The sequence below is a fragment of the Pteropus alecto genome, unplaced genomic scaffold, assembly GCF_000325575.1.
Source record: "Pteropus alecto unplaced genomic scaffold, ASM32557v1 scaffold3, whole genome shotgun sequence".
NCBI lineage: Eukaryota > Metazoa > Chordata > Mammalia > Chiroptera > Pteropodidae > Pteropus > Pteropus alecto.
The window spans coordinates 6637291-6651758 of NW_006442484.1; the positions used below are offsets into that span (position 1 = coordinate 6637291).

General features: G+C 33.3%; 1 protein-coding gene and 1 pseudogene across 4 annotated transcripts in view; one reads left to right on the forward strand and one right to left on the reverse strand.

Annotated features, from left to right (window-relative positions):
• EPB41L5 (erythrocyte membrane protein band 4.1 like 5) overlaps positions 1-14468 on the reverse strand; it is a 144075-nt gene that overhangs the window by 107663 nt on the left and 21944 nt on the right. For all 4 annotated transcript variants that reach the window (XM_015596719.2, XM_015596718.2, XM_015596717.2 and 1 more), the window contains 4 exons: positions 6498-6540; positions 5450-5528; positions 4454-4498; positions 4229-4281 (listed from right to left, as the gene is read on the reverse strand). In XM_015596719.2, coding sequence (XP_015452205.1) covers positions 4229-4281; positions 4454-4498; positions 5450-5528; positions 6498-6540 — 220 coding nt within the window. The remainder of the gene's footprint in view (positions 1-4228; positions 4282-4453; positions 4499-5449; positions 5529-6497; positions 6541-14468) is intronic.
• LOC102893779 lies at positions 1420-2541 on the forward strand (annotated as a pseudogene).

Here is a 14468-nt window from a genome sequence, read left to right on the forward strand (position 1 = left end):
TGCTAAGATTAAAAAGATTCTTTATTAAACTATCAAGAATTCATAATGTGCAAACCATTACCAAAAATAAATCTAGCTTAGACTTACGACTTATCTGTCTGTATTTATACTTGTGGTTGGTGGTATATTTCCATTAAATGTCTTTAATTTATTCAGATGTTAAAATACTTAACTTTTAGAAACTTCTTTCTAGACTTCCAGAGAGAAATACCTTAACTTTATAATGAATAAACAATAATATTCAGCAATCCTTAATTAGCTGGCATCTGTTAGGAACCTAATATGTACAGAACATGCTATCATATGCCATTTTAAGATATGGTCTCTGTCCTCCTGGAATTTTAGATTATTAATCCTAAAGAAATAAAAAAAAATTGCTAAAAAAATTTGGGAAAGGAAGATAGTAGGAAAAGAACTGAACAATGCACAAACACTTATGGACTCATCTGTGGTTATCTCTGAACTATGGGTTTGGGGAAGAAGGGAAAACATTCTAATTTTATATACTTTAAAATTTTTTCCTTTAAAAGAATATTTTACTCATATTACAAAATTAAATTATTTCCATTTTATAAAAAATTTTGCCATGAAGAGAATACATGAGAACGACCTGGAGATAATCATAAAAATAGTAATCGCATTATTTATTGAGCACCTACTCTACATACTGGACATATTACAGATATACTGTTATTTAATTTCACAATAACCTTGGAAAATACTATCACACCCCTTTATTGCTGAAAAAAACTGTTCTTTTGTCTGGACCACAATGTCTTTAAGAAGCTCCAAACCAAATCTGCTAAATAATGTTGTTTAGGAAATAAACTAAAATGGTACAGAAGAACTGAACTTGAGAGTGTGAGGAAGCTAATAAAAATTATTCTAATAAAATATAAATTCATAAATTTATAAATTCATAAATGAGAAACAAGGAGCCCTTTTAATGAAGCTGGAAGTAATACTTCAGCAAATTTATTCTTAAGGACCTTAAGAATTAATAAGATTTGGTAAACTATTAGACATGGGACAAGGAGATACATAGGACATAACATGAAATTTGGAGGAACCTAAAATAATGGTGTCATTCACTGAAGAAAAGAGCAAGTAGGAAAGAAATTTTATTTAAGAAAAATATTAAGTAAAGAGACATTATAACGGAGTCACATGCACGAATCAAATAATATGTATTAGTGAGCACTACTGTGAATAGTTTTGTTAAATACACAAAAATGTATGAAAATTCTATTTTCAAGAAGCATATCTGTGCTTGTCATGAAAATTACACAAGACAAAGATAGACCATGTGATGCAACATATGGTATAACAGATATTAGAAATGACAGCTTTTCAGTAGATCCAAGAGTTTTAGAATTAACAATTTCATACAGAAATTAGTAAAATGTAAAAAATGTGCTTTCTTCTCTCCTCCCGCCACCCAAGATGTCGAAAGGAAAGAAGGCCAAAAGGAAGAAGGTGGCTCTGACCCCAGATGTCCTGAAGAAGCAGGAGGCCAAGGTGGTAATAAATCCCGTATGAGAAAAGGACAAAGGATTTTGGCATTGGACAGGATATCCATCCCAAATGGGACATCATCCACTTTGTCAAATGGCCCTACTACATTTGGCTGCAGTGGCAAAGTGCTATTCTCTATGAGCGCCTGAAAGTGCCTCCTGTGATGAACCTGTTCACCCAGGCCTTGGACCGCCAAACAGCTACTCAATTGCTTAAGCTGGCCCACAAGTACAGACCAATGACAAAGCAAAAGAAGCAGAAGCTTGTTGGCTGGGCTGAGAAAAAGGATTCCGGCAAAGGTGCTGTCCCCACCAAAAGGCCTGGTCACCTGTCCTTCAAGCAGGGGTTAATATTTTCTCCACTTTGGTGGAGAACAAGAAGGCTCAGCTGTTAGTGACTGCACATAATGTGCATCCCATCAAGCTGGTTGTCTTCCTGCCTGTCCTGTGCCGTAAGATGGGTCTCCCTACTGCACTGTCAAAGGGAAGGCCAGACTGGGCCGTCTAGTCCACAGGAAGACCTGCACCACTGCTGCCTTCACAAAGGTTAACTCAGAAGACAAGGGAGCACTAGCTAAGCTGGTGGAAGCTATCAGGGCCAATTACAGCAGCAGATATGATGAGATACATCGTCACTGGGTAGGCAATATCCTGGGCCCCAAATCAGTAGCTTGCATTGCCAAACTGGAAAAGGTAAACCACAAAACTGGGCTAAGTGTACACTGTCAAGTTCTCCATACATAAAATAAAAATTCTCCTTCATAAAAATAAATGCCTTCAAGAAAAATGCATGCAATTACATACTTCTGATCATAACAATGCTAGAGGCATAGCATTTCCAAACTAGTTTGTAGTCAACATTTCAGCAGATAAGAAAAGTTTTAATTTGTAGACAGACTAGGATAGCAGATGGAGGCAGGTAGATAATTTATACTAGTGGTAAATAAATGTGAAATACAGAAATTTCCTCCAATCATCAATCCCTCTATCGATGGGAAAATAAACTTTTTTTAAACCATAGAAGTGCAATATAAGCAAAATATTCAGTTTACCATAAAACATTAAAAATTTAGTCTTATTACAATCCTAGGAAGCTCAGAGTCCCAAGAAAGAAAAATCCAAAGAGGCCCACACCAAGACACATCATAATTAAAATGCCAAAGGTTAAATACAAAGTGAGAATCTTAAAAGCAGCAAGAGAAAGGCAGTTAGTTACCTAAGGGAGCACCCATAAGACTGGCAGCTGATTTCGCAAAAGAAACTTTGCCAGACAGAAGGGCCTGGCACAAAACATTTAATGTGTTGAAAACCCAAGATCTACAACTAAGAATACTTTATCCAGCAAAGCTATCATTTAGAGTTTAAGGACAGTTAAAAAGCTTCCTAAACAAAAATAAGCTAAAGGAATTCATCAACACCAAGCCACCATCATAGAAAATGTTGGAGGGACTTCTTTAAGAAGAAAAACCATGCATCAAAATCATGAATAAAAAATGGTAATAATTACATATCTATCAATGACTACCTCAAATGGAAAAGAATTAACTGCTCCAACCAAAGGACAGGGTCGCTGAATGGGTATGAAAACAAGACCCCGACATATGCTGCCTACAGGAGACTCACTTCAGATTAAAAGACACGCACAGGCTAAAATACCACGTGATTTCATATACATGTGGAATCTAAAGAACAAAATAACAACAGCAACAACAAAAACAGAAACAAACCCATAGATACAGAGAATATTTTGAGGTCTACCAGACAGGAAGGGGGTTGGGAGGGATAGTGAAAAAGGGTGAAGGGATTAAGAAATACAAATGGATAGTTACAAAATAATCATGGAGATATAAAGGGTAGCATAAGGAAAATAGTCAACAACATTGTAATAAACATGTAAGGGGGAAAACAGGTACTAGATTTAATGGGGTGATCACCTGAGTTCTTATCACTATGCTGTACAAATGAAACTAATATATTATTGTATGCCAACTATAATTGAAAAAAAATTCATTGAATTGTATATAAAAAATTATCTTATTATCATTTATACAATGGCAAATAAACACTATTAGTCTTAGAGGGACTAGGGATAAATATGGAATCATCCCCCACTAAAGCATAAAATTATAATAAAAATATTTCTTTCCATTTCATGAATAAGAACTGAAATTAGTTTTACTAAAATGTCAAATTTTTCAGAAGAAAACACCTAAGTTTAATAGTATTTGATCAGTGTAACAAGGCATAAAAAAGTGAGTTTTTCTTTTCATTTATTGGAAAACTTTTTTTTAATCCTTAAAATGACCATCAGGAACTTTTAGTATACTCTAAGTTATCTTTTTCATGGGTTCATTTTTAAGAAAAAGACTAAAAAGCCATGTGGTTGCAGTAACAACTTACTAGTATATTACTGTATTCTTTTTAAGGAAAAAAATTAGTTGAGGGTCCAGTTATAACATTTATTGAATTATAAAGTAGAAAGCAAATTTTCATTTGAAAACACTATAGATGGGAAAGGAACAAATAAAGTGAAAAGGAAAAAAAAGAAGGCAATGTTCTAAAACAAGTATACATCAGAGTTGGATAATGATACAAATTTTACACAAAAATACTGCTGTTTCTTTTTTGCACATTGCTTTGACTGTTTTGAAATTCTTCAACACACACTAAAAGAATTATGCTTACTCCCAATAGTCAACATGAGAACTGCTTACCTTGCAGGTTATAAGCTGCCAACTGAACTGCTGTATCAAAAGGACACTCTAATCTGAGACACCAAAACACAAATTTATTAACCAAGTCAATTTTATAATCATTTTAAGATAAATGGACATACTTTATGTTGACCATTTTTTTCAAAATTACTATGAAGCTGTTTTTCAAAAACATTTTTCAACTACTCAAAAAAATGTGGTTTACCTTGAGCAACTAATACTCACTTTCCACTGAGAATATCTTGTTTTAATTGAAGAACAAATAAATACCTAAGAAAACCGAAAAGACACAAATTTAACTAATCAGAACAATCTACTGTATAAATAATCCTACCCTTCTAATTTGAGAACATTTTTAATTATAGAATTTCACCCACAATAAAGTCATCAAAAGAAAAATAAGTTAAAAAAAAAAAAAGGAGCAATAAGCATCAGGACGGTAGCATGTCCGTCCACAAGAGCAAGGAATAACAGGTCACAGAGTAAAAGTTTAAGGAGAATTACTGAGAACGAGCTCTGTGAGCTTATTTAACTTTACTTTGACAATGCAGCCACTTCAGATGTGAACGGATACAAGCATGTATATAAACTATGAATAATAGCTATAATCTCACTGGCAGAGTAGTCAAGAGAAAATCCTTAAAAGACTCAGCAATTCAATTTTTTACTTAATAAATAGAATGTGGAATGAATCATGGATTTGCAATATAGTCAATGAATAAATACCAAGGAGGCAGGAAAAAGTAAAATTAAGTATATATAACCTACTTAAAGTTTATTTGAAACCATTCAAACCAAATTAGAATTTAATATTTTTCACTAATTAATGGCATTTCAATAGGTAAAGAAAATCAGGAGCCAACTGAATAAACTCCAAGTGGCCAAAGCCAGATCATTTTGATCATCAATAAACATGGCAATATATTGAAACATATAAGCCCTGTTTAAGATCCATGTGTTGGTAATGATATTAGCTACTTTTGGAGGATGCCAGGAAACCAACTCTTTATTTTGAGAACTGATAAATAAAGGAAAAGAATTCTGCACTTAAAAAGCATTGTCCCAAAATGAAATTCTATTATCTGAAGTTTTGTTATCAGGGGCAAGGGATCAATTTCATTAGCCATCTATAAACTAGAAAGAATTATTAAGACAGTCTTCGAACATTTTAGCTAACCTAACAAGACTTTACCTATGTAAGACTCTATAGAATGGTCTTACCGGGTTAGCTCTTCACGAAGATTATTTGGTTCTGAAGAATAAAACTTTACTCGAAAATGCAGACAATAGGGTGAACCAACTGCCATTAAAAAAAAAAAAAAAAAAGCTTTAATTTTTTTTTTTTTATAGCTATTTAAACATTAAGACATTTAGTTGGTAAAGTTGTCAAAATCTACTAAAGTAGGGACAGAAGATAACGGGTTATTGTGGCAATATTTCAGGTTACACTATAGGCTTGATTAAGCTTAACACAAAAAGATCAACAGGCTTTTTAAATGTACTAACAGTACTATCACAATCATCATCCTCCCAAGAATAGATAGCTAAATTAATTCTAACAAAGGGCCAAATACATCAAATAAAAAAGTCTTGACTGTGCAATCTAACAGCTCTAAAAATTCATGAGGCTGTATTTCTTGAGAGCACAGAAGAATGCCTACGTAATTAATTGCTCATGGCAAATCCTCCCCCTACACACTTTCAAATTCACTTCACCAACTTCACTAACCTCTATATTCTCAGTGGTCCCATTACTTTGTAAAGACAAGAGCTGAGGTGCCCTGAAATCTGTTACTAGGCAGGACAAGATAGATTATGGATTGAACACTGGTATTTTCTCAACTACTGCTAGGAACACTACAGACATTTTATGTGAACTGCTTCATTTCACTATTCTTAACTTTTAAGAAAGTTGCAGCCTTCAAGTCTCAAAATATTTTCTAGAGCAGGGCAGATGCCAAACAGGAAAATTAAACATAAGAAATTACTAAATAAAAATTAAGCATCTCACAGGAACTCAATTTCATTTGCAAGCTGCAAGCCTTTCTCCTAGAAACAAACTGTGAGGCACTTGAATCTAGATTACCATCAACCCTATATAATTTAGGGTCAGTTTATCAGATTGAAATTGTTTTTAGAAAGTAGAGGTGCTAAAAAATTCATTTGAAACATGATTTCTTATGTCATTCTTACTATAAAGAATCAATTACTAATTTATAATTATATATAAATCAATTTCCATTTTTTCACAATCTTTCTCAACACTTACTTTTTACTTGCTTTTTGATGCTCTTTGTACCATCCAACCAATGCTGGAAAAACAAAAATTCAGTTGTTAAGCAGATGACAGAATTTAACATTTAAAAAAATATTTCACAAGAGAAAAAAGTGAGAGTGGAAATGAGAAGGTTACCTACCCAATATCCACAGAAAACTTATGATACAGATGACCTAAAACCAGATATGACTTCTTAAAACATCGTTGCTCTCTCAGTAACAAAAATGATACTCTAATTTTGTCCTTAGTTTTCCTCACTGTTCTCAAAAAAAAAACCAACTTTCAAAACTGTTAAAAATTAGAAAAAGTATCCGTTATATTCCAGTGCCTGATTCATTCTTACAATAAAAATGTAAGATTAACAGATCAAAACCCAAAATTAGGTGAAATAACAATGTCATTTATATTTTATAAAATAGATACTACTAAGAAGACCCTGTCCAATTAAATTAGATTTTTCTCACAACCAAGGCCATATCTATTAAATGAAGCTATCTTTGTTCTTTTTGTTTTACAAATAAAAAATGTTTACATTGTGACTAGCAGACTTCTGGTTTCATGAATAACAGCCTTTTGATTTCTGTAACCTCTTCACTATGAAATATCCATAATATAAAGACCTACGAACCAATTCCAGAAACTTCCACAGATAAACCATTCCCAGCTCACTTCTCTTTATTAATCCTTTTACACCACCAAGTCCTAACAGTGACAGGATGCATTCATCCAACTAAGACATACATAATTGTGTTCTCTCCGGCATGCTTATAATTCCAAGCACCCTAAACAAAAGGAGTGCTCTTCTGCTAACTAGTTCACAGAGCTAAGGAATCCAGTTTCAGAAATTCAGATAGGCAAAGAGTGGGCAAACAAGGCTGCATTGTCAACAGACTTGTAACCATTTGCTTTTCCTGCCAATTATTTGCCTAGCCTCTTCTCTCCAGTCTCTCCCAAGATCCAAAAGTGGAATTCACAGACCTACCAGTGTGCCAGCAAAGTACCTCTGCACACTGAAAGAAGGTGGTCAGTAAACATTTCAAAAGGCAAGTAAATACTGTATAATATTTTCTCTGGATTCCAAGTGTGTAGGCTACTTAGCCATCTCTCATCTTTTAATACAGATGGACATCCATTTTTAAGCATATTTCAGTGTATAATAATATCCAGTTTACACAAACCTCCACTAATAGAATGCTAAGCCAGGCAGTAGGCAGAACAAAATTCACTCCATTAACAGAAAAGATTTCAATCTAGGACAGCAAAAATTCCATCCATCACAGCCAAGCCCAACAATCCAATTTCCAAAAATCCCAGACTTAATTGTGCAAAATATCTACTCCAGCCTGAAGCCAATCACATACTGGGTGTAAAATAAAATTAGTTTTCATATCCCAGTTAGTTGTCTCCCCACAACCACGCATCTGAGAGTTGCCCTATCTTCAGGTTTTATTTATTACACTGCAATAAATTAACAATTTTATGGCTGGTCACCTGGGCAGTCTCTTGTAGCCATGGTTAGAGGGACTCTCATACAGCATAATGAGTGCAAATAAGCACAACCCTTCCAGGAGGCAATCTGACTATCTCTTAAAAATAACTATGTCTTTGACTTAACTTTACCTACAAGAAATTACATCAGAGAAAATTAAAACAATCTATATACCAACAATAGTAAATCAGTTAAGTATTTCAATATGATAGAACACCATGCAACAATTAAAATGAAAGAAAACAAATGCTTAAGGATCTGATAATTTATTTACAACATATCGTTAAATTTTAAACGGCAGGTTACAAAATATTATAAATTATTTTGTCAAAATGTACAAATTTGTATATATAAACATGCATTTTCTTTTTGACTGAGACAATCTATAACAAAACAGTAAAAGAGATGTTATATGTAGGTGGTTGAGATTGCTGGTGATAATTTTTCTTCTTGTTTCTTCTATTTTCAACTTACTCTACTATAAGCTTATATTACTTAAAAAAAATAATCATAAACCCCTTTAATATTTATCCCTTTATTTTTAATATTTTAAATAAGTAATATATTCATATCACTTAATATTTTAGTAATATTAAAAGGTATGTGGTCAATAGTCCCTCCAATCCCTGCAACAGGCCACTCCCCCATATACCCAATTTCTATCATCACATGCACACACACACACATATCCCCAAAGGTGTTACTGGTTTCTGATTCCTTCCAGAGTTTCTTTAAACAAGGAAGAAAAAAACTATGTGTGTATGTGTGTGCACACTGGTAAAGAACATTAACAATGGACTGAAAATCAACAGGCTAAATATAAATTCTGACAGAAAAAACTTTGAGGAATATAAAGAAAACATTAATACAAGATAGGCCACTTAGTATTTCAAGAACAACCTAAAGTCCATCTTACACAGTTATAACTTAAATTTCTTCCAGTTTAAGAAATTTAGGGCTAGTCTCATAAATACATCACATCTTTAATCTCTATTCTAAGAAGCACCTTAAACATAAAATCATCCCAGTTAAATAAATGGTCAGAGTTTTCTTCAAAGTAGGCATTTTAGTCTCTTTTCCACCTGCATGTAATAACTTCTAATATCTGCATGTCTATTAGACAACCCAGATAAAGCATCAAGTATTTTAAAGTGAAATTTAGGAGCTGGGGGAGTAGTGGGTGATGTCCTTCTCAGGGAGGTCTGAATTCATGTTTGTATATTCTTGAGTCTGTTTTCTTTCATCTCCTCCACATTCCAAGCCCAGGGACTGGAAAATTCAGAGCTCAGAGACAGGCACTGATAGTATTTTCCTTGATTCAGGACAGTTAGGAGTTGAGTTTAAATTACATTAGAAGATAAAGGTGAGAGCATACAGATATAGATTCTTGGATGTTTAGTATAAAACTAATATGGTTCTCTTTCCTCATGGTACTTCAAACAGGAAACAAACTCCCTTTTAATTTCTTACTTTTAAAGTTTGGTTGATAAACTTAGAAACCAAAGGATGTGGAAAGCCACATTTCTTTTCATGCTACTGAACGGGGCATAAAAAACAAGTATGTATTTGCATGTCTTATAAACAATATGTAATTAGAAACACAACAGGCATAATTAACCCAAACAAAGAATCACCTAGGAAGCTTCCAAAACACTACACGGTCATCCCAGGCCCTATAGCCAGTCTGTAAACAACTCTTCAAATGAATGATCCCTGACTTCTAACTGCCTACAAAAGGCTTAGCTAAAGAAAGGCATCACTACTTTTGCTCCAAGCAAAGGACGTAAGGCAGAGAAATATTAACCATCTTTCAAAACAACTGCCTCTGCAAAAAATATTTCTCCTGTGAGGGGTAGAGGCTTATGCTCTGAATTAAAAAATTATTTTAAAGCAAATTTTAACATTTTAAACAATTAAAATGTTTTTGGTTTTTTTAAAATCTATGCTATGAAAACAGGACCAATACATTGCATTGCTGTAATCTAATGAAAGCAGTCTAGATTCTATTATAAATTTTCTCTGGGTGATTACTTTTTTGGCATTAACAGTCTGTGTTATAAGACATTCCAAATGAAGACTTAGATGAACCATTAAAATATATTTTCTACTGTGCCTTTCTGTGTATTACTAGCATACTCTTTTAGGATTCTTGCAGAAATATGAGTTAGGTAGATTATGTATCCACTCTCCAGAAATAGAGCACATAGTCTATTTTGGAAATACCCCTTTTTACAGTTCCTCCTTATTTAGCAAATGTGTATGTTACAATATCTACATATATACTTAACATATACATATTTATTTCTATATATTTTGCACTTCTAACTACTTTATTGAAGCCTACTGTTTGTGTTCTCAGATGCAATCCAATTGCCCTGCCAACAGTGATAATTTTACTTCCTCTTTTCTAACCTTTATAATTTCTATAACTGCATTTGCTGGTACTACTATTATGAAATTAAACAGCAGTGGTAATAATAGGGATCTTTGTCATCTTCCTGTCTGTAGTGTGAATGCTTCCATTGTTTATTAATCTATGGTTGTTATATGTGTGTGTTTTTTTTAATAATCAAAAAATCAGTATGCAAAGAGAGCAGAACCATTGAACAACCACCAGATCTATCTGTTCACCAAAGGTGCTGTCTTGCTGGGCCACCTCTCTGCCCAGCACCAATCACCATCCTTGAATATGGGCACATCTTTTAAAGGCTGGCTGGACTGACGCAGATAGAACTGTCGCTTCCATACAGGTCAAAGTCCATTTTGTTTACTCAATGTTTTAAGGCTTGAAATAAGGGGCTTATTTAACAAGCAACCAAAAAAAGAAAAAATAGATAACAATTGTAGAGCAGAGTACTATTATCTGCCCACCACCAGATAAGTGAGGTAAGCAAACCAAATTGGCAGCTCATCACATTATGCCTACAGTACCTGAAGTAGCTGAATTCTAAAATTGGAACAAGAATTGCCTCTTACCTTAGCTCAATGATCTTGGATTTGCCATTGAGGGGATCCACTGTTGCAGGCTCCAGAAATGTACTTGTAAAACATTTACCCAATGTTCCACTAAACAATTATGAGTTTTCTAGCTTTCAGCTTTGGATCTAACATCTCCATTTCCATTTGTGTTGAGTTTTGTCTTTAAACTAAATGTCGTAAACTTCAATTAATCAAATTATTCATCTTTCTTTTGTGATAAAGATTTCAGTTTCACTCTTGTTGAATGTAGTTTCACGTTAAGTATGTGATAAAGCAGTAACAGCATAAATGAAGGGTTAACCTCCTGTAACTAATGTCACAAAAAAAGATAAAGAAATATTCCATTATCAAAAAGAGCTCTCTCATATTACTCTAGTCACACCCACCCCCTACCTCCAACATCCTTCAATCTTGCCAACCATTAACTTGATCACTATTTCTGTAATTCTGTCAAGAATGTTATATAAATGGAATCATATGTGACTTGAGATTGACTGTTTTCACTCAACATAATGCCCCTGAAATTTATCCATGTTGTGTATCAATAGATTTTCTTTTTCTATTGGCTGAGTACTATTCCATGGTATAAACATGCGAGTTTTTAATTGTTCACCTACCATAAGACATTTTAGGTTTTTTTTTCAAATTTTTTGCTATTCCAAATAAAGTTACTATGAACAATCATGCATAGTTTCTTGTGGAGAAATAAGTTTTCATTTCTCTGGGATACATAGCCAGGCATACAATTGCTGAGTCATATAGAAAGTGTATGTTTAGCTTCTTAAACTGCCAGTTTGTTTTCCATAGTGGCTGTATCATTTTTATACTCCCAAAACCAATATATGAGAGGTCCGGTTTCTCCACATCCTCAAAAGCTTTGAGTCGTCACTATTTCTTATTTTAGCTGTTCTAACAGATATGTAGTGATGATGTCTCATCAAGGTCTTAATATGCATTTCTCTTCTGTTTAGAGATGTTTAACATCTTTTTCATGTGTTTATTTGCCATCTGAATATTCACTGTGGTAAAATGTCTCATGTCTTTTATCCATTTTCTAACTGGATTGTTTTCCAACTATTGAGTTTAAGAGTTCTTTACATATGCTAGATGAGTTGTCAAATATGGTTTGAAAATATTTTCTCCCAGTCTATAGCTTGGCTTTTCAGCCTCTTAACAGGGTCTTTCCAAGAGCAAAGGTTCTAATTTTTATGAAGTCCATTTTATCAATTTTTAAAAAGTGGATCATGTGTTTTAGTATCACATCTAATAATTCTTCTCCAAGTCCTAGTTTCTAAAGATTTTCTCCTGTGCATTTTCCTCTAAGTTTTATAGTCTTACATTTTATATTTATGTTCATCAACTATTTTAATTGTTGCACAGATACAGTTTTTTTTTTTTTTGCCTGATATCCAATTGCTCCAGCACCATTACTGAGACTACCCTTCTTCTGCTGAATTACTTTGGTGTCTCTGTCAAAAATCAGTCGGCCACACTTGTATAAGTCTATTTCTGGGTTTCCTATTTGGTTCCACTAATTTATGTGTCTATTGCTCTGCCAACACCACAGTCTTGATTACAGTAGTTACCATGTAAGTTTTGAAGCTACGTAGAGCTTCAAAACTTCCCATTTTATTCCTCTTTTTCAAAATTCTATTCTAGCCTGTCATTCCATATGTTTTAAAATAATCCTGTCTACATCAACAAAAAAAAAATTTTGTGGGAATTTTGACACAAACTGCATTAAACTTGTATTAAACTTGTATTAAACTGCATTAAACTTGTTAATTAAGAGAGACTGATATCTTTGTTGTCTTCTAATCCATGCACACGGTATGTCTGTTTATTTAGTTATTTTAAGAAGCCTGTTTTTAATTTCTTTCATTAGCCAAACTTTTTAAAACATTTAACTGGTTTTTTAAAAACGCAAGATTTACTTAAAAATCAGAATTTCCAAGGTTCTCTTGAAATACGTGAAGATCCAGCAATGCCATATGGCAACAAATGGCTGGAACTATGTAGTACCTGCCTCTCTACCTCTTTTGGAGGGAAAAGTGATACACTTCCTAGCTCAGCACAATTCCCTTACCAATACTTTTTGATATTTAGTCTGTTATATGTCAGCTATGATTTATGAGCATGCTGTATTTTTCTGTATCTATATCAAAAATGGGAAAACATTAAGAAGCATGATTCAAAAAAAAAAAAAAAAAGAAAAAACATGCTTCTTGGAAATAAATAATATTTCCATGTCCTCAATATGCACCCCAACTTGCTTCCCATCTTTTGTTCTCCTGCATGATCCCTGTACACATTTGATTTAAAGACTGAAAATTGTTCCTTTAAATCATAAAAGTTCTCTAGAAAACTGTTACAGTTAATTCAACTATTTTGCAAAGTCTTACTGCACCAACCTAAAAACATTTAGCATCAAAAGGAGAATTCCTTCTTGCCTGGCTTAAGATGTATCACTTCCACACTGGAAAGCTGTATAGTTTTACCCCAGATCATCATTTTTTAACCACTGACATTGGTGTTCTGCTATCATAAAACTCTTTACATACTCTGTTATTTTTATGATAGAGTTTTCTAAATTCATTAAGAAATATTCTATTACCATGAAAATTTCTGTAGTTATACAATGAGATTTAATAGCAGGTTTTTACGAACAGTATAAAAGATTACAAATTTCCAAAACTACTAATTATTATCATAAATATTTAAAGAAAAAGCAAATTAATACCACTATCAGTTTTCCTTTAAGCTAATGGAAATATCATTACTAAATGTAAATGGAAATACCACTACTAAAAACAGAATGCTATAAATGGAATGGTGTCATTTGTTTCCAAAGACTATCGATATACTAAAACAATTCAAAAAAAATAATAAAATTGATATATTTCATGGCAAACTTCGGGGGTAAGGTTAGGGCTGTAATCTGCGAGTTATCTCGGGGTAAAAATGCTGTAGCTGTAAGTGCCACCAGCGAGTATTCTTGGGGCAGGCAAATGGGAAATGGGTTAAAAACTGTTCAAGAAACAAATGAAGAATCTGAGCATATGTGTAACAAATAAAGAGACTGAATCAATAATTTGTAAAACTTCTCAGGAAAGCTCAGATGATTTCACTGGTGAATTACACAAAATGATGAAAGAACATCAACCCTTCATGAGATCGCCAAAAAAAATAGATGAGGAAAGACTTCCCTCATTCTATGAGTCAAGTACTACCCTACCCAAATCAGATAAAGCTATTATAAGAGTGGGGGGGGACCCAAAAATCAACTATAGACCAATATCCCCTACAAATACAGATACCAAAATCTTCAACAAAATATTTGCAAATCAAATAGAGCAACATAAAAAAGTATATATGACCATGATCAAGTCAGCTTTATCCCAGAAATACAAGGTTGGTTCAACAAGCAAACAAAAAATTAATTAATATGACATACCAGGGTAATACAATACAGTAAATAAACTGTAAGATCCTCT